Source organism: Drosophila sechellia, chromosome 2R (assembly GCF_004382195.2).
Source record: "Drosophila sechellia strain sech25 chromosome 2R, ASM438219v1, whole genome shotgun sequence".
In the NCBI taxonomy this organism is placed as follows: domain Eukaryota; kingdom Metazoa; phylum Arthropoda; class Insecta; order Diptera; family Drosophilidae; genus Drosophila; species Drosophila sechellia.
Window position 1 is genome coordinate 5,939,175 of NC_045950.1, and position 22,501 is coordinate 5,961,675.

At 41.9% G+C, this 22,501-nt stretch overlaps 1 protein-coding gene across 1 annotated transcript; it reads right to left on the reverse strand.

Annotated features, from left to right (window-relative positions):
* Positions 1-1,106: 1,106 nt before the first annotated feature.
* LOC6608397 (myosin light chain kinase, smooth muscle) lies at positions 1,107-22,253 on the reverse strand. Its single transcript, XM_032714610.1, has 9 exons — positions 21,844-22,253; positions 8,344-8,434; positions 8,055-8,258; positions 5,545-5,782; positions 5,355-5,458; positions 4,596-4,748; positions 4,240-4,525; positions 3,839-4,016; positions 1,107-2,660 (listed from the first exon to the last, which is right to left on the reverse strand). The coding sequence occupies exons 1-9, from the start codon at positions 21,875-21,877 to the stop codon at positions 1,285-1,287; spliced, it is 2,664 nt and encodes an 887-aa protein (XP_032570501.1). The 5' UTR covers positions 21,878-22,253; the 3' UTR covers positions 1,107-1,284.
* Between the last annotated feature and the right edge of the window lie 248 nt (positions 22,254-22,501).

Here is a 22,501-nt window from a genome sequence, read left to right on the forward strand (position 1 = left end):
TCGAGCTAAATGAAACTTTTTAGATTTCTCTAGTGAGAAATGCCATAAACTAAGTGATTAGTTCTTAACAACAAACAACTATTGAACAAGAAGAGAGAGACCGCAAGCTAAATGGAATTAGTCTTAACTATCTTGAAGCCAACCGAAATTTAACCTTTATAACGATGGAATACTAACTTTATATAACTTTGTGAAATCCTTGCAAATTTCGCCGGCAACTTTTGCATTTGAAATTTGCCGGGTGAAAAAAACTCATCCTTTCTCTGCCCTGCCAGTTCATCCAAGTACTGAAACTGGGGCCAGAGCAGAATTGAGTTTTGTCTTGCACATTAAGGGAGCCAAAACGATGCCCCAATAAGCCGCATTTCGGCTCATTGCTGCTTTGTTTTTGCGACCTACTAACATTGTAATCTATTCGACCAGTGGAAACAAACAAAAAAGAGGAATGCCTTTGAATTAACTTCGTCAATTTCTGCACGTTTGGATGCCTTATTTATATGAATGCCTCCGAATGGACACAAATTGTCGCGCTCTCATTTCTTAACCAGTGCTAAAAATGTCTTTTATGATTTGCTATGATCTCTGGGCAAATTATGAAAACAATTTTGCCTGAAACTATCATGTACAAAAACTAGATTACTATATTATACACATAGGCTGAGCCTATTCTTCACAACATTTATACAAAGCATTTATTTGTAAGGCCTAACTAAGAACAAATCCAAAGTATTCTCCTAATATTTATATGTATAGACACTCTATGTATAATTAAACCATATTCAACTCATACATCAATAAACAAAACACAAAACAACTCGATTGTCCTGTTTCAAAATTACCAACACACCGCATTAAATCATTTACATGTTTGTATGTTAACAAATGACTATTTCTATGCATTACTTTGGTTGTAGACGTAGCCGTAAAATGTAGTTTACTAAAACAATTTTGTACATTTTATAAGTTAATATTTGTTTTTCTGCAATAAATTGTTTTTGATTTTCTAGTTGGTAGTACATAAATCGCGTTTTTCATTTTTAATTTTATTTTTATAAAATATTGTGGGATGCCAACAAAATCCAAGCCCGAGGAGTCAAGAGAAACGATTCATTGCTTCAGTTTTATTCAATAAATTAATTTGATTTATTGCTTACATCAAGTACATAAATATTAATTTGTTCCATTCGACGCTTTGTAGATTTACCTTTGTGCCAATTAGTTGATCTGTACTCTACATACAAATATATATATCGCATATATACAGAGGGCTCTGGGTAAGGGCACCTACTTGCCCGCCGCCTTCTCCTCCAGCTGGGCTTGAATGTGGCGTACGTTGTGGCCGCCGCCATTGGGGTTGTGGCGCTGGAAGAAGGCGTTGATGGAGCTCATGGAGCGGTACTCCAGATTGTCGCTGACGTGCCAGTCCACGCTGATGCTTTGGTGACGACCCACAGGATTGCGAATGCGGGTCTCGTTGTACTTCTCCAACAAATGCAGCAGACAATCCTTGGTGGTGTTGGCCGCCTCCTCCAGATTCACGGTTTGATGAGTGTCCGGCAGCCCCACGGGCACATCGCGACTCATCTGGTTTATCCTGAACTTGGCTCGACGACTGCTGGCCGATTCGTTGCTGGCGCTGGTGGAGATTGGGTTGCTGACGCCGGTGGAGCTTGGATTGCTGGCACTGGTCGAGATTGAGTTGCTGGCGTTGGAGGATATATAATTGCTGGAGCTGGCGTTACTGCTTCTGGTGCTGCTGGAGATCACCTTGGAAGAGGTGGTGCTGGTTCTTTGTACTTGCTGGTTGGTGAAACTCCTGGCATTGGAACTGCTTATGGTTTGCACCGTGGACTTTTGCTGCGACTGCACCAGGGATTTGCTAGAGGAGCTGTTTCCGTTGCTTAGCTTGGGTGTTTCCTCGATGGACTGCTGCAATCTCACAGACAGCGAACTGATCTTCGTCTTGCCCTTGCCATCATCGTAGGTGCTTTGGCTCTGGGAACTGCTGCTGGCCTGGCTAAGGAGTCCTCCTTTCAAAGTGGGACGATTCCAGCTGCTGCTCGATGTGGTTTTGCTTGTCCACCTATTGCCTTCCTGGCTGATCTCCGTGGTTTTACTAGAAGTACTTCCAGAAGGTGCAACAGATGTTGGAGCAGCAGAGGATGGCGCAGGAGCAGCAGCAGCAGCAACAGCAGGATCAGCAGGCGCTCCACTGCTGCTCCCATTATTGTTAGCATCGCCAAGCTTGGTGTTGATCTCGGCCAGCATGAGCAGGTGATCGGATAGCTTCCTTATCTCATCCGCCAGGTTTACCCTCTCTCCGGAACTCCGCCGACCCAAGAGGTAGGTGGTATCCGAGTTCCTTCGATCGAAGGTGTGTAGATAGCTCTTCATGCTGCGCTGCTGCTGGGCGGTGGACTGACTGCCGGAGAACTCGTCGAAGTTCTCGTTGAAGAGGTGCTGCGGCGTGGGAGTTGACGGACTGGAGGTGGCTACCGTCGGGAACAGCTTCTCCCGGGACTCGTTGATGGGCGTGGCCACCGAGCAAGGACTCTCGTTGTCCGCACTGCGGGATTCGTCCTCTTCCGGCAGATCTTCAACTTCTCCCCGTTCGTCATCCGTCAAAGTTGAAATTGATTCGCAGGGCGAGGGCGAACAAACTGGAAATATAGCACAGACCTATAAGCATTTTCCAATATAACTGGTATATGTTTACATAGAAGTTATGGGGTTATTGCCAAAAACTGTTTTCAGAACGGTTAATGTACACGATATGGTTATATACACACGGATAGAGCATGCTCATGAGTTCAGAGAGTTGTGTAATATGGCTCTTTGGAACATCAAAATGTGCGTTTGACTAATTTTCTACACGAAAAAAAGCTATGCGTCAATACAGCTGCTAAAAAAAAGGTTATAAAAAATGTAAGTTACACTAACGAAACGAAATATTTATAATTGAATTGTGTTATTAATATTGATTGAAGAGAAAATTTTATTGAACTATTATTTTGTCCTGATTGAGTAGAAGATTTAACTAAGAAAGAGATTCTTAATTTATGAAAATTTACTTCTATAAATGCCTAATTTTTGGATCTAACTTTAAACTATGTTTTTTTTTGAACTTTGATATATTCTCCCTGACGGACAAACCACAAATGAACATGAGACTGACTTTGGAATTTGACTGCGATCTCTGAGGATGATTGGTGTTCTGAGCTGGATGTTGGGCTTACCTGGCTGGCAGACCAGAAACTGTGGCTATACGAGCATGTGTGTTGATCTAAATCTGAACTGGGGATTAGGGTAGTTCTAGGGGTTTCAGATTTGGGATTGGAGGGGATGGGTATGGAGCGAAATCGATTTGGGTTTCTCATCTCGAAGAAACTGCAGAGAAGTATCTTTGTGCTGAAGTTTAAATTATATTTTGCATATATTTTCATGTAGTTGTTTTCTTTTTGTCAATGGCTGTCTTTATCACAGTGTAAAGTGGTTAATAGGGCTGGTCATCCGCTACAAGGATGCCAGGCACATAGCTTAATGCTAGGGTTACTTAAACATAAACAACAGTTCTGGCTGGCAAGCTGGTCCTCCCTCCCTACCAAAGAGATGGGGTTAACAAAGAGACAAAGAAAGATAGGAGAAACGGACAGAGAGTCAACTAGCCAGCTTGGTCCACATTCAAGTTAAGAACAACAATTAGTTTGACAAGTTAATCGTGTAATATACAAAGTCGATCCGATTGCAGGATGCAGTTGGAGAGGCGATGCGATGCGGATGCCTCATTTGCCGTGGATGAGGGCGTGTCGGTCGCGCTGTCGCTGGGATCCGTACTCACCTCTGGAGGAGGAAAGGCTATCCGCGCCGTGGGTCCTCCTGGGATGGGGGTAGCTCGTCTCGCTCAGCGGAGCAATCACATTCCCCTCCACGTCGAACACGTACGGACTGTTCGGATGCGTCTCCCAGCGCACGATGAAGTTCTTCAGGTTGTCCTTCGTGGCATCCAGTTCTTTGTTCTGCAAAGGGAAACAGTTGCGAAGGGTACAATTATTGTTTGTGTGGGTTGAGAACGGAGAACTAGCTCTATGTTTCCGAGCTAATGGTGAGGTTCAAATAACTTATCGAGGAACAGTGATGCACGAGTACATCTACAAAATGGCTTTAGGCGACCAGCTCTGGATATGTGACACCCGTTCGCTCGTTTGAAGGCCTCACAGGACTTGTGTCCCAATTTCTTACCTCGAGTTCAGCGTCGCCGCAGAGCTTGGCCAGCTCCTCGTCCTGCTGCTGGTTCTCCTGCTTCGCCTGCTCCACGGCAAGCTCTTCCTCATCATCATCTTCGTCCTCGATGGTTTCCGTGGAGTCCTCGGAGGACTCCGAGGGAGCTGTCACCGGAGACACAGACTTCAGTCGCGACTTGGACGCCGCGGAGGCGGCCTTTGTGATGGGCGTGGCCGTGGCGGCGGTGGCCGGCCTCTGCTGAAGCCATTTGTGCTTCATGCATTCGGCGGCTGTCATCCGGGTGCTGGGGAAATGGAAATCCGGAGACGGGTTAGCAACCAGACTCTAATTAGGGGGAGAATGTAGACACCCACCCCAGGTCCTTGGCCAGCAGCTTGGCTATGAAATCCAGACACTCGGGGGATATGCCATTAAAGCAGTCATCCTCGAAGTCGTATTTTGCAATGGTTACATTTGACATTGTTTCAATGTCGTTCTCGCCCATGAAAGGCGACAGTCCTGAGATGCTGTATCCAAACCATCATATGGGGTTGTGTGTGGTTTCGAGGTGTGGGAGAGTCAATAAACATGTAATGTGAAAGCAGCGTAAGTAGAATAAATAAAAACACAAAACCAACACTTAATTAACTAAATTAAATTCGCCAAGGAGTGGGAGCAGATACGCCAACCGCCCCTTTTGATTATCGCATTTTTAGCTGGTACACACTTTTAATTGGTTTTCTCCCAAGCACCTACCCTTAAGATATGAGTGCGGGTCTTGATTAAATTTCTAATTGCTCGGGCTGAAACATAAATGGTTCGAAAATATTGAGCTGGCTTTACTCTAGAGATGACTAAACTAAACATCCTTGGATATGCTTTTCTTTTTATATTTATAAAAATCTATTTGACATAACATTTTTAAGAGAATATTAGTAGATTTATTTAAAGAATTGATTTGCCAGTAAGAAATTGTGTTCTTCTGTTCAAATTATTTTGTAAGTTTTGGCATTCAATATTTTGTGTTCGAGAAGTTTCAATGAAACTTAATAAATCCCTTTGCGTACATCTAAGGCTTGTATAAAATATTTTGCTTTGTAATACATATTGTAGATTAAATGTATTAAACTTACAGCACATAGCATATAACGCCAACACTCCACATATCTGTTCCATAGGATATACAGTCAAAGTTCACAACTTCTGGCGCCACAAATTCCGGAGTGCCAAAGAGAACCTATTAAAATAGTCGGTATTAAGCGTAGGATATTACTTTCAAAGTGAAGACTAATTGGTTTATAGAGTTTAGCCAGGACTACTTACTCTGAGCCGCTTATCAGGATCAAATTTACGAGCCAGTCCGAAATCAATGATCTTGATGCGGTTGCCCTTCTGTGTGAGCACCAAAATATTTTCGGGCTTCAGATCCAGGTGGACTATGCCATTGCCGTGGATGAAGGCCATGGCCTCGCACACCTGACGGATGAAGACGCGGCAGACCCGTTCGGTGAGGACGAACTCATCGTCCACCACACGATCAAACAGCTCGCCTCCTTCGATGCTGTGAAGGCCAGAAAAAAAAGTGAGTTAATTAGACAGAGGGAAAGGTGAAAGCAGAAATGCATACTATAGACTGCAGACAACACGAAACGAATCATGCAAACCAAGCTCCATAAGCAGAGTTATTGCCTTTCAATTAGTCTCCTCACCTCGTAACCATAGGTTTTAGCTTCGGTTTTAGTTACCTTACCTGACCACCCACACTAAACTAGTTATGTTATTTACAAGAGTACAGATTGCTCTGCCAGGACACGAAAATCAGATAATCCATGAGCATCCATCCGCTCGAGTGACGGGCATCAACTAACTGCATGCCGATTGGAATCGGAGTCGGAATCAGAATCAGAATTGGAATCGGAGGGAATTATGTTCAGGCACTCGGACAAATGTCATCCGAGATTTGTCTCAAGTGTCGACAACACATCGCAACACAACACAAAAATCCTGCCGTTCCATTCCTCCATCAGATGCCCATGAAAAAATTCGGAAAAAATAGGAGAAAAGCCGCAATGCATTAGTTTTTCTCTGTTTTTTTTCGGGTTGTTAGCTAGTTGATGCACTTCACCCCGAAATTGAGTAAATTAAAATTGCATGTAGATCTTTGTGCATCGTTTGAAATGGAATATTGCTATCCAACTGATGGACAGTAGCTGACATTTTGTTTGCTGTGATTATGCAGTTTGTGTTGAAAGTTGTACATAATCTGATAATATTTTGACGCCCCTTCATCTATTTTTACAAATATACATATAAATACAATAACAACTTGTACAAATCAAGCAAATCATGAACAAGTAATTTGAAGTTAAGCAAACGTGAAACATCTTCGGTAATGTTTTGAATATGTATTGAATAATATGTGCATTTATAATCGATCGATATAGAATATTTTTATAAATTGACTAACAAGACGAACAAAATTATTCTCTAATTGGAATGAATGATTTGATATACATTTCTCTGGGTGCCCATAAAAGTCCATTATCGAAATGAAAATCACTTAAAGTGCATTTCATTAAAACGGGTTCATTAAAAATTTCAGCTGGTAAATTCAGTGATTTGAGAAAATCCAATGAAGCTTTCACCCGACAATTTTCCCGACGCTTGGTGTGTGTGAAACAATTGCCAAAATGTTTAAATATTTATTGCAAAATGATAGCTGTGCCATTTTAATTCAGTTAAACTACTAGTAATTTGTTTTAGTTGGACAATTCTGCTTACTTCCTTTGAGTGGCTTTGCCACGATGGAAACTAAATAGTTGAAAGGCAGCATGTTTAAACCATTTGGCTTGCTCCTCATCTCGGCGAGGAATTCCATTCTTTGGAAAATATGTTGATGGTAGTTGAATATTCTGTTATGAATATGCCAAGGAGAACTATGCCAGTCAACAATTAACTTTTCCGGGAGGGGGAAAACGGCAAGGAGAACAGGACCAACCAGAACAACAGCACAAGTTGTCCAAACTGCAGTTTCCTTGTTTTGTTGAAAATTAATTTAAGTTGACAAAGTCTTTTGGGGCTTTGTCTTGGGTCTATGGAAACGGAATTGTTTCATGTTTCTTTCGTTTTATTGTTCGCCCCCTGGGTGGCGAATGTGGGTCAAGGCCGTTGACTAATCAGTGGGCCGAAACACCTGCCTCAATCGTTTTTATGGGCCATTAGACCCTTAACCCATGTCACCATTCATTTGCGAACAAAGAAGCTGCGAAAAACTTTCGCGAGGCAAATAAAAGTTGCTGTAAATTTCTATAAATGCTCGGGTGCCGAGGGAAAACCTGTTGCTCGAGGTTTTTCTTTCTGGCTTTGTGTGAGTGTTTCGTGTTTTGGGTTTGGGGCGGAAAAGTTTACTAGTTTACGATAATGTGCGTACGTGTAAATCGCATTTTATGCACATTCCCACTGATTGCAAGATATTGTGTCCCCGGCAACAATGTGGCAAACAGCAAAGGGACAACAACAAACTTTACGAATAGTGGAATAGAGGGCTACAAATGTATAAATTAAGGTGGACCGTATTCGGCGACCAGAGTGTTAAATATTTTTTTACTCGAATACAATTTTAACTTTCTAATTTGTTTATTATGTTTTTAAAGTGCATCTTATCCAACTATCTTGGTCGCCAAATAAAGTCTAACCTGTATACATAAAAATTTATGTTGTATTTATAGAGAAACACAGAAAAGGAGTCACGCCCACGAGACAGGGACAAGCAAACTAAACACATTCATTTGTACGGACGGGCCTGTGAATAGGCCACTTGAAAGCTTCCTTACAGTTCCAGGACGACGCACATCATTTTCTGATATTCGTATGCCGCGTACAACTGTATGATGAGGTGATGCTGCAATGAATTCATTATCTCCACCTCCCGCTCCACATTCCGCTTGTCCTCGCGCTTGGGGATCGGCACGAACTTGGCCGCCAGCTGCAGGCCATTCGCCTTGTCCTTGCACTTGTACACCGTACCGAATTTTCCGCTGCACAAGAGGCGTAATATTGATTAGATGTGGAGGCCACACAACGGGGAGCACGGCTATCGAGCCGCTTGAAATCTCTACTCACCGTCCCACCTCTCCCAGCACATCGTAATGTTTATGGGCATCGACATTGCGATTTATGGTCACATCGCGCATGGGAAACGCCGGTTCCAAAACTGCAAAATACGAAAAAATGGGGCGGTATTAAGTTTGGGCCATAAAACAGCTCAGCAATAACCTTTTCATTTAAGAAGTGTACTGAAATTTGAAAAAGGAGCAAGTAGCTTTGTGATTGCTTCAATAAGTTTATTGAACGTTTATTTTATAGGTTAAAGTTCCGAGTTAAAAATGGTTAAGGTACTAATTCAATGTGATGCTTTCTAACTTTATCTTATTCTGTGACTTCTGGATTAAGCACAAAAGTTACATATAGAGCAGCCCGCCATATATTGGCTTAATCTTAACGGTGCATTGATATCAGTCCACGTGTAGTATTGCACTTCGTTAAGCCATTTCATCAGTCTGTAATTCCATTGGCTTGACGTTCCCCTTATCTTACCAGTTTGCTGCCATAAAATGACAAGCCATAGGTTGGTACATATGTATATATATGGTCGGAAATGTTTCGGTCTGATTAAGACCTCAACTGTGTGATTTGATTAGATTTCCTCTTCCTGGCCGGAGCTAAAAAACAACTGGTGCTCCCAAATGTGGTCGGGAGTGCACCCTCGGCAATATGGCATTTCAATCATTTCCATTGTCCGGGGCCCAGTTCGGAGTGCATTTAATACCGGCTATTATGGAGCCAGTACGTCGCTCTGGATGGACTGCTCGCTCAACAACAGCTTGTGCTTGTCACATATTTCGCAGGACATATTGCGCACAAGTTTTCCTGTTGTGCTCGGAGGAAACCCTTTCAGAATTTGATTCGTTGTGTGTCTAAAAGTTGCCAAACAAATAAAAATGACTTGATTCAATTGAATTTGTGCAACGGAACGATATGAAATGGGGACGACAACAGTGACGAGTGGGAATATTGTGACAAATATGGGTTTACTTGTGTGTTCCTGGGCGGTGGACTGCCCTTGGTTCCCCCGCGTGTCGTCACCAAACAGTGCACGATTTTTCATATTTTTTCCATTTCGCACAAGAGTTTCAACTTGACATTCGACCGCAATAATCCCCGGAGATTTTGGGGGGCAGGCATGCAAACAGTTGCTTTCGAAAATTTGCAATTGGAATTATTGAAGACTTGTGGCAAAAGTTAAGTAAGTCAATATGTATGCTGGAATAACCGATTGATGGTCACTGTTTTAAAAACAATAAAACTGCAATTGAAGTAATAATTTCTTAATTCTGATTGTTCTAAGAGTTTATCCTATCAATTTTATTCTAAAACAATATCAATATCAAACTACTGACCAACTTTTCGATTGGCTGAAAGGAGCAGCTATTAGTGTCTTAGAGGTACAGCTTTTCAAGAGTAAAGCAAATTTGTTGTCCCTCTTTTTCTTGACTTTTTCTAGCTGTGCTTAACGGCGGCATTTAAGGGGTTAAGTTGTTAGCATGCTTCTATGAATTGATGTCATCTGCGCGGCAGCTGTCCCATTAATATGTAAATGGCGCACATAAGTATGCTACGGAAAACACGATAAATCTTTAAAATCAAAGGCGAGGCGAAGAAGCAAACGAAAAGACTTTTCCGAATCGTGTAAGAGGATGCGGGGCGGAGGGCAGGGGGTGCGGAAAGTGGATGGTGTGGGTGGCACAAACTTGGCAAATTCAAAGTGAAAGTCGAGCGTCTACTGTGAATAGAAATGGAGGCTGTGAGAGCGTTTTCTTTGCTATTTGTGTGCAGCGAGGCACTTGTACACATATATATCTACATACGTATGTGTGCAAGCAATTGACGCCTCCCTTTGGCCACGCCCCCTGGCCATATCTCGTTTAAACGGTTTTTGGCGCAAATTCATGCACCGACTGAGTGAGCGAGTGAGTGCATGTGTGAGTGCATTTGAGTGCACTCTGCCAATAATGCGCACAATTTAAGTTTCGGCAAACACGCCCAAACACTCGCATTAGGCAAGAAAATTGAAGAGCGCCCCTCAATTGAATGGAAGTTTTGGTGAAAAGTTGCCAACTTCTCGGTCCCATAACTCATTATTCAAAAGACACAAAAGTGGAATCGAAAAGGGGCGACGAGATTCGAGATATTTCATCGCTCATAAAATTTCAGCAGGGGCGCAGACAAGCATTCATTATGCACAAACGTACAGTCATACTCGGTTGAACACCTTAAAAAATATAAAAAACTTGATAATGTGATTTGTTTAATAACTAAAATGAAATTTTGGGGAAGTAATCATATGCAATAAACTGAAATAAGGTATGTATATCCTATCCGATTGTAGATTACCTTAAAAAGACCGACCACGTGCTCTATTAATAAGTTAAAAGTGTTGGGGGTCAGCGATGAGCAGTTTCGGTTTAGAACCCTATTCTCTGAGTGTACTCATATTCATACTCAGAAATGGATGTGAGTGGGCGACAGGTAGCTCCCATTCATTTCCTGGTTCGAGCTCATGAATAAATGAATTTATATCGACTCTTTTTGGCATTTGCACTGCACCGCTTATCCAAAGGGAAAATCCGGGGTCTTGGGTAACAGCGGGGGCTAAGGGGTCGGGTTAAGCCCATATGCTTCGGCTAGACGGTGGGCGTGGCTGCGATGGGCGGTGGGTGGTGGGTGGTGGGCTGACGACCCCAATCCCCAATGCAAAAACCGAATGCAATCGAAATTGGACTTGAGCCGTTTGAAGTGTTTTCGTAAATCAATTTCAGTTCCATTAAGCTGCAAGATGTGCATATATGGTAATACACGAATCGTTGGGGATAGGGATATGTGTGTTGGAGTAAAAATATGATGCACTCTTTATATATATTCTTAAATTTATTTAAAAAGGTCTTATGGTTGAAAACTATAATGACTAAAGCAGGAAAATATTTTAAGTTGTTCTCTTCACTGTTATGAGATACAATTAGCTTTAATGCGTCTCACTACTTATGCAAAATGATTATAGACTTTAGGTACCTTTCATTTCAAGTTTGAGTTCTGTGTCAGACATCTCTTATTCGGTAAAGTACTTTTCCCGACGTTTATATGTATTTCCCTACTCTATCTGTATCTCTGTCGCACCGCACCACCGTCTCTTTCGCAAGCTGGGGTCAATGTGTGTGGATTGGGTTCAAAAGTGCAACTCGTTGCAAATTGAATTCAAAAAACTTTATAAAGTTAATTTATGCACAATATCAATAAAAATGGCTGTGCGGGAGTCGCAGATACTACATTTGCACTGCTCATTCAATAGAGTGCCATAGATATAGAGCGGCGGATGCAAATGGCGAACGATTTTTTTTGCCAACGATGGCAATTTTTTCTGATATGAAAATCAGCAAATTTTTCTTTGATTTGCCTTTGCTCCTTGGGTCGTCAAGGACCCGCCAGGATAACCCATCCAAATCTCCATTCCCCACTGCTCATTTGGGCAACTGTTGCCAGGATTGCCTTGACTCTCTCTCAGATTAAAAAATAAAATCCGAGCGAAGCGATTCCTCGACGGAAGCGAAAAATGTTTTCCTCCGACTTTTCCACTCATCGATTTGGTCCTGCAATTCGTTGCTGTCATAAAAATTGTGTAATGTGCTTAATGAAATTTTTTTAATAACACAATTTGAGGACACGTTAGTTTAGCGGCGCAAAATGTGTTGTACAACGAAGCCGAACTGTTGCACATCAAACGATGGATGTCAATGTGCCACACATTACACGGCCACAAAAAATATGTACAATATGGGGGGAAAAAACACAAGCCAGACGTCGGCATTTTAATAAATCAAAGTTACGCAACCACGAGGGTCTTGCATGCACTTCCTCATTGTTTATATTCGCATTTAATAACACGACCAAAGCAATAGGACAAGTATGAAGAGCATTTAATGGCAAGGCCAGGCGGGAAAACGGATACAAGCAAAACACACTTAATATATTTTATGTATTTTATGCTGCCAGGAAGTCGGCGCAAAGATCACACAGCGTTTGCTGTTTGTTTGTCCGGCTAAGTCACTTGCTAAATTCAAAGCAAACAAGCATCATAAACGATGAATTTAATTTGGTTCACGATTCCTATTTGCCATTCGCCTTTGACCTGTCGCCTTTAGATCTTTCAGGCTATTAAATTTCTATAAAATTAACATAGTTAATAACTTGCCAAAAAATGTAAGCCGCTTATTTGTTGTGAGTATTAGGAAAATTATAGCTTTTTTATGCAATATTTCGACTAATAAGAAAATCTTTTAATAATGCATCACATGCTATGCAAATTAAGATGGCTTAGTACATCAGTGGCAAACCAAAATCAAATCAACATCGAAGAAAATGTAATACACAAACTTTAATTTGAAAACTGATTTTCATTACGTTTCAGATTGCAGACTAGCAAAATACGATTTTGATTTCGGAATTAAACTGAAACGGTTGTGTTGTTTACCAACTTTTGACTTTGACCTAATGTTGGCTACTCTCTACGATGGGTTTTGGTAACTTCGACCAGGCTGGGAACTTTGCTCAGTTGATGACGTTTGTGCAACCGATGGCGAAAACTGTTGGAAATGAGTCCGTGCCGTTGGCAGTAGATATTTTCCTGGTTATTGTTGCTGCTGATGACGATGCTGCGGGTTGTCTGTGCATTTTAATCAGCCTAAGTGCCTGGGAAATTCCATGGAAGGAATGAGAATGGCAGTGCCTGGCAGAAACTGTGTGGTGGCAGAGGCAGGGCTAAAAAAATGGCAAAACTTTGCCCCTACTCTGACTACGGTGCCATTTCAAATTGGCTATTACAGGGATTTTCCACACACACACACACACACATCGCCATCATCAAATGGTCATGCATAAATGCAGGGGAAAATGAACAGGGAATCCAGTATTCACACTTTTCTCAGCCCGACTATAATGCCACGTCTAATCCGGATGACATATTTTAAAGCCTAACTCGAAAGCGAGGGATTACTAAAAATTCGAAGTGACAAAGCCTACGAATCTCCTGTCATTTCCAATGTACATATATATATATAATGTATCTGTCCAAAATGAAGAAGATAACTTTATACTAGCTTAGATCCTTTAGTTAAACCTCTCGAACTTAACGATCCTTGTCAGCTCCAAACTGATTAGACACTGGGCGCACAATTTATTTCTTTCAGCCGAATGGACACGTTAGATGCGCGAAATGTTCGACGGTAGCGATTCCATAAATGATAAATGACAAGTGAAACTTGCGGCTTAAGGCCCAGTTTTTGTTTTGTTTTTTAAAGAAATGCAAACAGGGGACAGCTGACAGGAGACAAATCAATACCGTGTATCCATTTATTTTGCGTTCGCCTTTATATATATTCATATTAATCCCCGTGCATATCTATATCGAATGTTTCGGCAGTATCTCAACAAGGCAATTCATCTTCATCACTTTTTTCCTGCACACCAAGCGTAAATCCGCTGCGACAACGCCCTGTGCCTCCAGTTTTCCATTTTTTTTTTTGCATATGCGAAAAGCGAGAGGAAAATGAAAATCGTTGTGGAAAAATGAAAAGTAATAATCAATGTGGGTGTGTGTAGGTGGGTGGCATGTGAGTGTGTGGGGGACCTTGAACGCTTGCCCGGGAAATGACGTAAAGCTCTGTGCCCTAATGCAGTGCAAAGTATTTCGACCCCATTTTCCCCCGATTTTCGCCGGCAATTTCCAGTTTATGCTGCATACTTTTGCGGCACACTTTAATTGGGCAATTGCCATTCAAAATTTATGCCAAAGTCTCTGACGAAATGGGATGTCACTTTTGGCTCCTTCTCGTTGCCAATTTGCTCGGTGATGCAATTTTATTTTATTTCATTTCATTTTCGCTGGCTTCTACCAGCTTTGCGACAATGAAATTAGCATTAGAAATTTGTATGCATGCGTGTTGCTCCCTGTTTTTTTTATTTCATCCCATTACCAGCCTCATTCAATTGGAATTTTCATTTCAGCTTATTTCGCCTTTAATTTAGTCACTTGCGAGCTGAGGACACCAAGCGAGCTATTCCAAAATATTGGTCGCCTCGAACATTACGCATACGCCGCGTGTGACGATGAGTCCCTCTTGCATTTCTTGAATCGCTTTGTGGCGCTTTTCCGAGGGGCTTTCCACTTCCCCTTCACCATGACCACCCTCTTCGGCTATCCCTTTACACATTCATTACGCTGGCTTTTGTGGGCACACACATAATCTCCGGCTGTCTGTATGGGTGAGCTTTTCGCGCTTATAATCAACGCCGCCATTCGAGCAGCGTATATATGTGTGGGAACTTTCCATGCTGTTTTCGTTTTTAATCACCGAAACTTGAACACTGCGAAAATACTTTAAGGGCACTGCAGCAGTGCTAAATTTAAAAGCACCCTCCTCCCCCAAAACTGCTGTACCTGCATAAAATGCCTGCTAATTGATCGATGTGAGCACAGCAATTTCAAGGCAATTCCAAAGTCCAACAATGGACCAAAGGACATCGCATGGAGACTACTGCAGACTGCAAAGATAAACACAGGCCAGGACTTTTCCCCCGGCCGAAGTTGCCTTTTTTCGGCCTTGTCATCAGTAGATGCAGGCAATCGGTGGGTACGGGGGACGGGGGGTGGGGCAATTGGGGAAATCGGCGAAAATGCTGCAGCAACAGCCGCTTCTAAATGCAAAACAATTTCAAGCCAGACTAGCGACGCTCACCGCAATGAACTCATTAAAACTTTCTACCCAGTCTGCAACAAAACGGCATCAAAAGAGCGTCGTGCGCGATGAAAATTCAAAACTGTTAGATTGCTAAGCTCTGCGAATGTCTCAAATAGGAAAAGAAGCCGATGCGAATTCGCTGGCAGCCGCGGCTCGGCGTTTAATTAATTTAATGAGCGACGTGAGGCAGCCGCAGACACCTCGTGTCAGCCAGCGCTCATAAATGACTTTCTGCCCCTGTTCCTGTGCCATTTTGTGGCCCACAGCGGTGGTCAATAAAATAGGTCCAGCAAGTGCAATAGCATAAATAATCGAGACATCACTTGGCGTGATTTATGCTGCCAGGTACACATGAAGTAATTTTGGATTTTAAATAATGATAATAATAATTATCTATATAAAGACAAAATATATTGAAGAAATGTGAAGACAAATTTATCAAAAAAAAAAGGATTTAACTTATTATTTTTTTTATTTAATTATTAACTTAAATATTAACTATTATTTTTTTTCACTTACTGTTTATTGATTGCTTGGTAAGCATTAGCAAACGTTTTTATTGTCTTAGTTTCGAATTGGTTCTATCGCCTTGCCCCCCGCTGTACTAAACTAGCTGCAGGACTCGCGTGGCAGGTGAGAAAAGAGGTATGGAGGCTGGGAGGTTGAAAGGCTCCATGCAGAGCATCAGCTGAACTCGTTAGCGTAAAATCCAGGAAATTTTGTCAATGAACTGGCTATCCATGGTCGATCCTGATGGCGGTTGTTGAGCGACTGGTGCTTAGTTAATTATCGGCTCGCAATGGCCCCTCGTTCAAAGTGTATTAATTTATGAGTGCAGCATAAAGGCCAGGTCCGCCGTCATTTGCAGCAGCTGAGGATCCAGTGCTCCCCGCTGAATTTGGAAAATGTTTGCCCATTGTGGTTGAATTTTAGGAAGTTTACAGTGTGCATTCCGAACCGCAAATACTTTAAAAGCCCGTTCCAAAACAGCTGCCAAACAAATGAATTGAAGAAACGAAAAGCGAGCAGGATGCCATTGTGCGAGATATATATCATACATATCTCAATTCTCTGCATCTTCTTCTGGCTGCCAGTGTGTGTAGGCCAATGCTCGCATAAATCAAAGACGAAGAGCGAAGTCTGCGGCTGGTTCGAAAAAGCCAAAGGGGGAATTGCAGATACGCCGGCAGTGTGCGAACACATATTTGCACTCAAATCGAATTGCATTTGTTTGGGGGCATAATTGAATAACAACTGTAAATCGCACAGGGCACCGAGCGGGCTACTAAAAATGCCGCCATGCCAACCGGAAGTGGAAGGGCCGCTTACACAAGTCTGAAAAGAGGATACACATACACATATATATTTTCGATATGGGGCGTGTGCCCATAAATAATTTGCCAGCTCTGTGAATTAGTTGCGGCATCAGCAAGATAAATCAATTAACGCACAACAAACAAAACAATTAATCAAGGTGCAGGTTTTTAGTGCCAACCGGGCCGGTCGCTTTGGATCGGAATCGATGGGGATCAGGATGGAGCAGCGAGGTAATTGAAAGGTCATCGATTCAATGGCGGCCACATGGTGCATGTTCGCACGCGCTCTTCCAACAATTTGTTAAAATTTAACGCTTTATTTACTGCCCGACTGTTCATCGTGGGTTCCTCAATCATGCACAGAGAGAAATTTGTCTGGAGTTGACATAAGAAGCGATTATGGACGCCAGTTCCATAAAAAATTCCTCATAGCCCGATTTTGGAGAAGTTAATCTTAAGCCTTAAATAGTTCTTTACTATGCCAAAAACAAATAGTTCACACATATCTCATTAGTTTCTGCTTTAAGAAATATATATCCCCTACAGAAATATAGATCCAGGCAATTGCCTGGACAAGAGATATCTCCCATCTTTACGGCATACCATCCAACCGTTTAATCTTTAAGTGATCAGGACTTTTTCCTGTGCACTTCGTTTTTCACACATCCACCATGTGCTGACACGTAGAACTGGAAAGGCAACGGACCTGCTCCATGCAAAATGTATCTGTATCTGCAGTTGTCTCTGTGTCCTGGCTGAGCGACAGTTTGACATCTCTAAATAAAGTTTGCACTTGCTAGCTACGTGGGTACAACCAGCACACTCAAACACCTCCACTTACACACCAGGCAAACACGCACACAGTTGCAGGGAAGATAGACACCCTCTGTGGCACGTTTGACAATCTAATGGTGTTGAGGTTATTTATACAATACGCTCGCTGCAAGTCCTCAAATATTCAGTGACCGGCTGCCAATGACGTGTCCAGCAGTTGGTTAAAGGACCATTTCTATGGCTTAACTGGTCATTTTAAACAAGGGTCAAGCAGATGAAACGCAGGAGATTTGGACTTTAAAGGGATTTTAAATCTTAACTTAGCAGAATCGGATCGAGTTGTTGAAAAACTTTTATAATTATAGCATAGCAATACCGTAATAAAATGAATGAAAATATATGTAAGGGAAAGCACCAAATTTAGGCAACCTATCAATTGGAGTATTTAGCTTGTCTTCAACAATAAGCTCTTAGATAAGATAACTGATTGCCAGTACAAGTCGGAAAACAATGCTCTCTTTATATTGTTCAAGTTATAAAAATGTACAAAAGTAATATATGTTTTTGAAGCACTTTGAGAGGAATCTACAAAATCATTTCATTTTAAGCAATATGCATCCAAAATACCTAACATAATATATTGAAATATTTCGCTTTATTGGCTAGATAGTTGTTAATTAAAGTACGTTAATTAAGGCTCGTTTGGCACAACACCAGCATACACAAATTATCCGAGCAGATGTCTGAGTCAAGTTCCAATTGCATTTCAGTCACTCCCCAAAGGATGTCTATTGACAAGACAGCTTCCGACAGCCAGCGGAGTCCAAAGTGCCCCATCATTCTCTGGGCTCCAGGACAGATAAGGATGCGCGTACTCGCAGGACGAGCTCCCGGCTGCAGCTAACCAACGCATCACTCTTGGCCGTAACAGTTTATGGGCTTTAATTTAATTTCTGTCGGAGTGGGAGGAGCGCTCTGAATTAACGATCTGTTTGGCCACAGAGAAGCGATTACCGAGGCATATACGCGGATGCACTGGTTGAGTTATGGCCTTTTAATACCAGTAGCTGTTCAGCAATTAAATGTTGAAAGCGAAACAATGCCGGGTAATTCGGAAACATTGTGAACACATGATGAAAACTAAAGAGGCCATGATACTCGTATGGCAATAAAATGATGATGATTTTCCGCATTCGATTGACACTGTGATGAGTTGGCCAAATAATGATTGTCCTAGTGGCATTTGGATGCGACCCATAAATCAGCAACATGGGAAATTACAAAGCGCAAATGATGTTGACTACGTGGAATGCAAATGAAATGACCTGGCTGACATGCAAAGGCGGAATGCAAGGCTGCTAATAAATAAAAACATACGATTTTGGGGCACCGAGAGAGCATTTACATAATTTTGATTATTTTCGATGGATGCTAGCCGTGTCCTTAGTCCGAATAACATTTGCACTTGGAATTTGGCCTGGTTCGGGGTTTGTTTTCGATTGTGGTTCTGGCCGAAACTGTTTGGCATTATGGAAATTTCCGTTTGTCATTTAGGGGCGCGAAGTGTCTGCATGCAAATTGAGTTGCAACAAGCAGAAGCCCTCTCCATTCGGCAGTTGTTTGTTTAGTTTGCATGTGGCAAATGCAATCTTAACAGGCTTCCTGGCTGTCTGGATGCCTGGCTGCCTGGCTGCCAGTATGCCAATACATTAAATTGCCATTTTAATTTGTTTAGCATGCGGCATTGCTGTGCTTGCATCTGCACCACATGGCGTATGCGTTATAATCGCACAAACTGATACATATATGCACTCCACGCCCCTGTCTGCATTTTTAATACTGCATTCCACCTGCAGCTGTGCCCCAGACAAACTGCCGGAGATACTTTGGCATTAAAAATTTAACAAAACATTGCAGGCAAGCGGCGAGAACAAAAAAAAAATGCATTTTGGTCTCTGCTGCCCAAAAACATACATTTTAAGCTGCTCCATTTTGTGCGATTTCGACATCGTTTGCCTTTTTCTGTGCAAGTGCCTTGGGGCTGAATTAAATATTCTATAAATTGTTATGGTCCCCAGATATATGCAAATGAAATGTCTTTTAATTTGCTCTCGACCAGACGGGTTAATAAATATTCCCTTTTAGTCGCAGTGGAGGGAAACATAAATTCTTAAATTTGGTAACAGGCCAAGCACACGAAACATGACAAAGTATCTATAAGATATACTTGAGTACGAGCCAACTAAAACGGCGAAGAAATCAGGAAGCGTGAAACATTTACATTATCACTTGACTACCGGATAAACGATCCAATCCTGACCAAATCTCATACACAGTAGAGTACACAGACCCCGCGATGAGGCAGAGTCGAGGAATTCGCAACGTCAACTGAAGTGAATATCAACGAACGACCTTCAACATGAAATGCGACGTAAAATAAATTTATCTCAATTATATATAAGCAACTAGATCTATATATCCGTCCGTTCTCTGGGGGGGGGGGGGGAAATCGGACGGATTCGCGTTGCAGGGCGAGTAACTTTTAGAACGGCCAGTGAGAGATTCTTTCGGTTTTGCCTGCCAGCTTTACATTCACCTTGGCAGCGCAGTACGAGAAGTCCAAAGCAAAATACAAATTTATTTTTGAATGTTTTCGGTTAGCAGCGGCGTAAAAAAATAAATGAAAAATGTTTCTATCCAACGAGGGTACTCAATAAAGTGAACATTTAATTGAATCGCATAGCTGTTGCCAAATTCTTTTCCTATATGGAGTATACAATGTTTATTTAAGAAAGTAGCTAGAGAAAACGTGGTAACCATGATTTGGATATTTGCAATATTTACCTTAATCTTGCTTATTGGCAAAAAATATATTTTCCATGCTCAAATAGGCACATATCTGGAATGAACACATATTTGCCAATAATCTTAGCCAATTCAACTCTGCAAGTCTTTACTGTATTCAGCAAAAATATACTTTATAAAGAAATATGTATTTTTCCTCCGTCTAATGACGCCACAATCAGGCGATGGCCAGCAATTTTATTCAGATTTCTTGTTTAATTATTTACACAATATCGGCGTGCTTTCTCTGCCTGCCGAGCAAACATTGAACGCTGAAAAATGAACTACATTTTAAATATAATAGGACTGGATTGTTTGATTTATTCGACTAGGGTTTGTGTAAACAAAGTGCAGCGAAACATTAAAATATTTTTATTAAACTCCACGTGTCTGGTTTTCCCTGCGGTTTGGTAATTTCCGCTGCAAATGCTTTCATTTCCTCTCCGATTAAAGTGTCTTTTCCAAAGATTTCCCTTAATTGGCTGGGCAAACTGGGTAGAGGAAATTGAGAAATCAGCTTATGCGCCATTAGCACATAACTCGGCTGAGACAAGCCCAAGTGAGAATTGGTCGGGAAAAAAGGTTGGCCAATTGTTGGTCAGGTTGCCACCTTTGCCACAGGTAGGCAGGTATTTCCGTTTGTTGTTATTTGCCAATTTGGGAAAGAACTGCCTGGGAAAACCGGCTGGCAAAAACGAGACGTGTAAGCCTTTTTCCTGGGCCCACACTGCGGATTGAATGGCACTAAATCAGGAGGACTCTGTGGGTGCTTTTCCCTGTGTCTCCTCGTGTTACGCGTTCTATTCGAAGTTTTTTTTTTTCGTGTCGCTCCGGATTCTTTTCATTTTTGGAATCGCCCGACGCTCGGCATTTTTCATGCAACGAGGATTTTCCCATCTCAATCCCCAACCCTATTGCCATCCCAAACCATTTTCCGCTGTCCCAACTACTTGACACTTCCTTTTTCCCTTCGGAAGTTGGGGCCTTTCGACTTTGCCTTTGTCTTTGGCTGCCTAAACCACTGTAGGCACAGTTACCACAGTTGCCTTTCCAACGCTCATCGGGTGTGACATTTATCCTTCATCGTCTGCGCTTCTCTTTGGCTTTTATTTGGGCTTAAAGCAGCAGAGGAAAAAGTGTATACAGTATATATTTGGCCCTCTTTTGTTTTATGCGTGAAATTTATTGTTTCTGACAATGGAAACGGCGTCGCAAATGTTTCCTGATCGCAGTGCGCGCCTTATCTGGTCCCCTTTTTTCGGCACGCCCCCACTTTTCCGCTTTTGCAACAGCCATGGCCGTATTTTATTGAAATTCATGTATTTTTAAAAGCCCACTGGCCCCGGGAAGCGGCTCTAAATCGTTTAAGCATTTGTTTCCACCATTCACAGCTTGATTTCGCCAGATACATTTTGCAGTTGCGTTCGGTTTGTTTTTATCTGCGCATAAAAGTTAATGTTTTGCATCAGTATCATGGGCCCAAAATGTTTATTGTTTTGGCCCTTTATTAAAGCGTAGTTAACTGCTGATAACTTCAGTAGCAAAAAAAAAAAAAAACAAAGAAGAGAAATCGAAAACAGCTGCTAAGCCATAGATTTCGTTGGTTTGATTTGTCCATTTGCAGTTTGGCTTTGCGGATCTTTACAGAAACTCATTTGAAAGAGTTATCGGCGTAATCTCTGGCAGGGCACAAACAATAATTACACTTCGCCATTTGAGACATTTATTAGGGCTATATGTATAAGTAGAATATACACAGATAACCATTGACAGCGAACCCTTATCACACAACGGTATTATCGTAGTTTTTCGCTTGAGCGACAATTTCGTAGACTTACCACCTTCCGGCTCTGAGTCATCTATATAGATCATATTGCTGCGTCGCCTAACGCCGATTTCACGCAATCGTTGACCCGTTCTGCAGCTGCTGGATTCACTTAAGTTGGTTTTAAATTATTCCTTGGGGTTTGCTGTTTGGATTGTTAGTTGTTTTGTGGCACAATATTTAATGGCATGTGTAATTATTCATCACTCAACATTTTGCGTTTTAACTTCACTTCACTTATGGCATAGATTGGAAAATCATTCGGTTTTGCGCACTTAAAAAATGGCACAAAAGAACTATTCTTATTTTTAGCTGCTTGGCCGCGCACCACGTTGCGTATGCTTGATTTTTAGCGCTAAATTCATTCGGCAGCGGCACTATTTCGCTATTGTGTCATCGCGAGCGAGCGTTTTGCCTGAAACTGTTTTGGCCTGGTCCCACATTATTTGATTTGAGCTGTTTTCGCTGCTGTTTCTGCCGTTTCTGCTGTTTCTGCCTTTTGCCAATACGGCGTATGTGTGTTCCTTTGTGGTTATAAATGTGCTTTTCGGCTGATAACTGCCGCACTGAGAGAAACGCTCGATCGACTCTCGCGTGTACGTGTCTATAAATAAACAAACACAGGCACAGATATAGGGGCAAACCTCAACTGCATATATACACTCCTATTT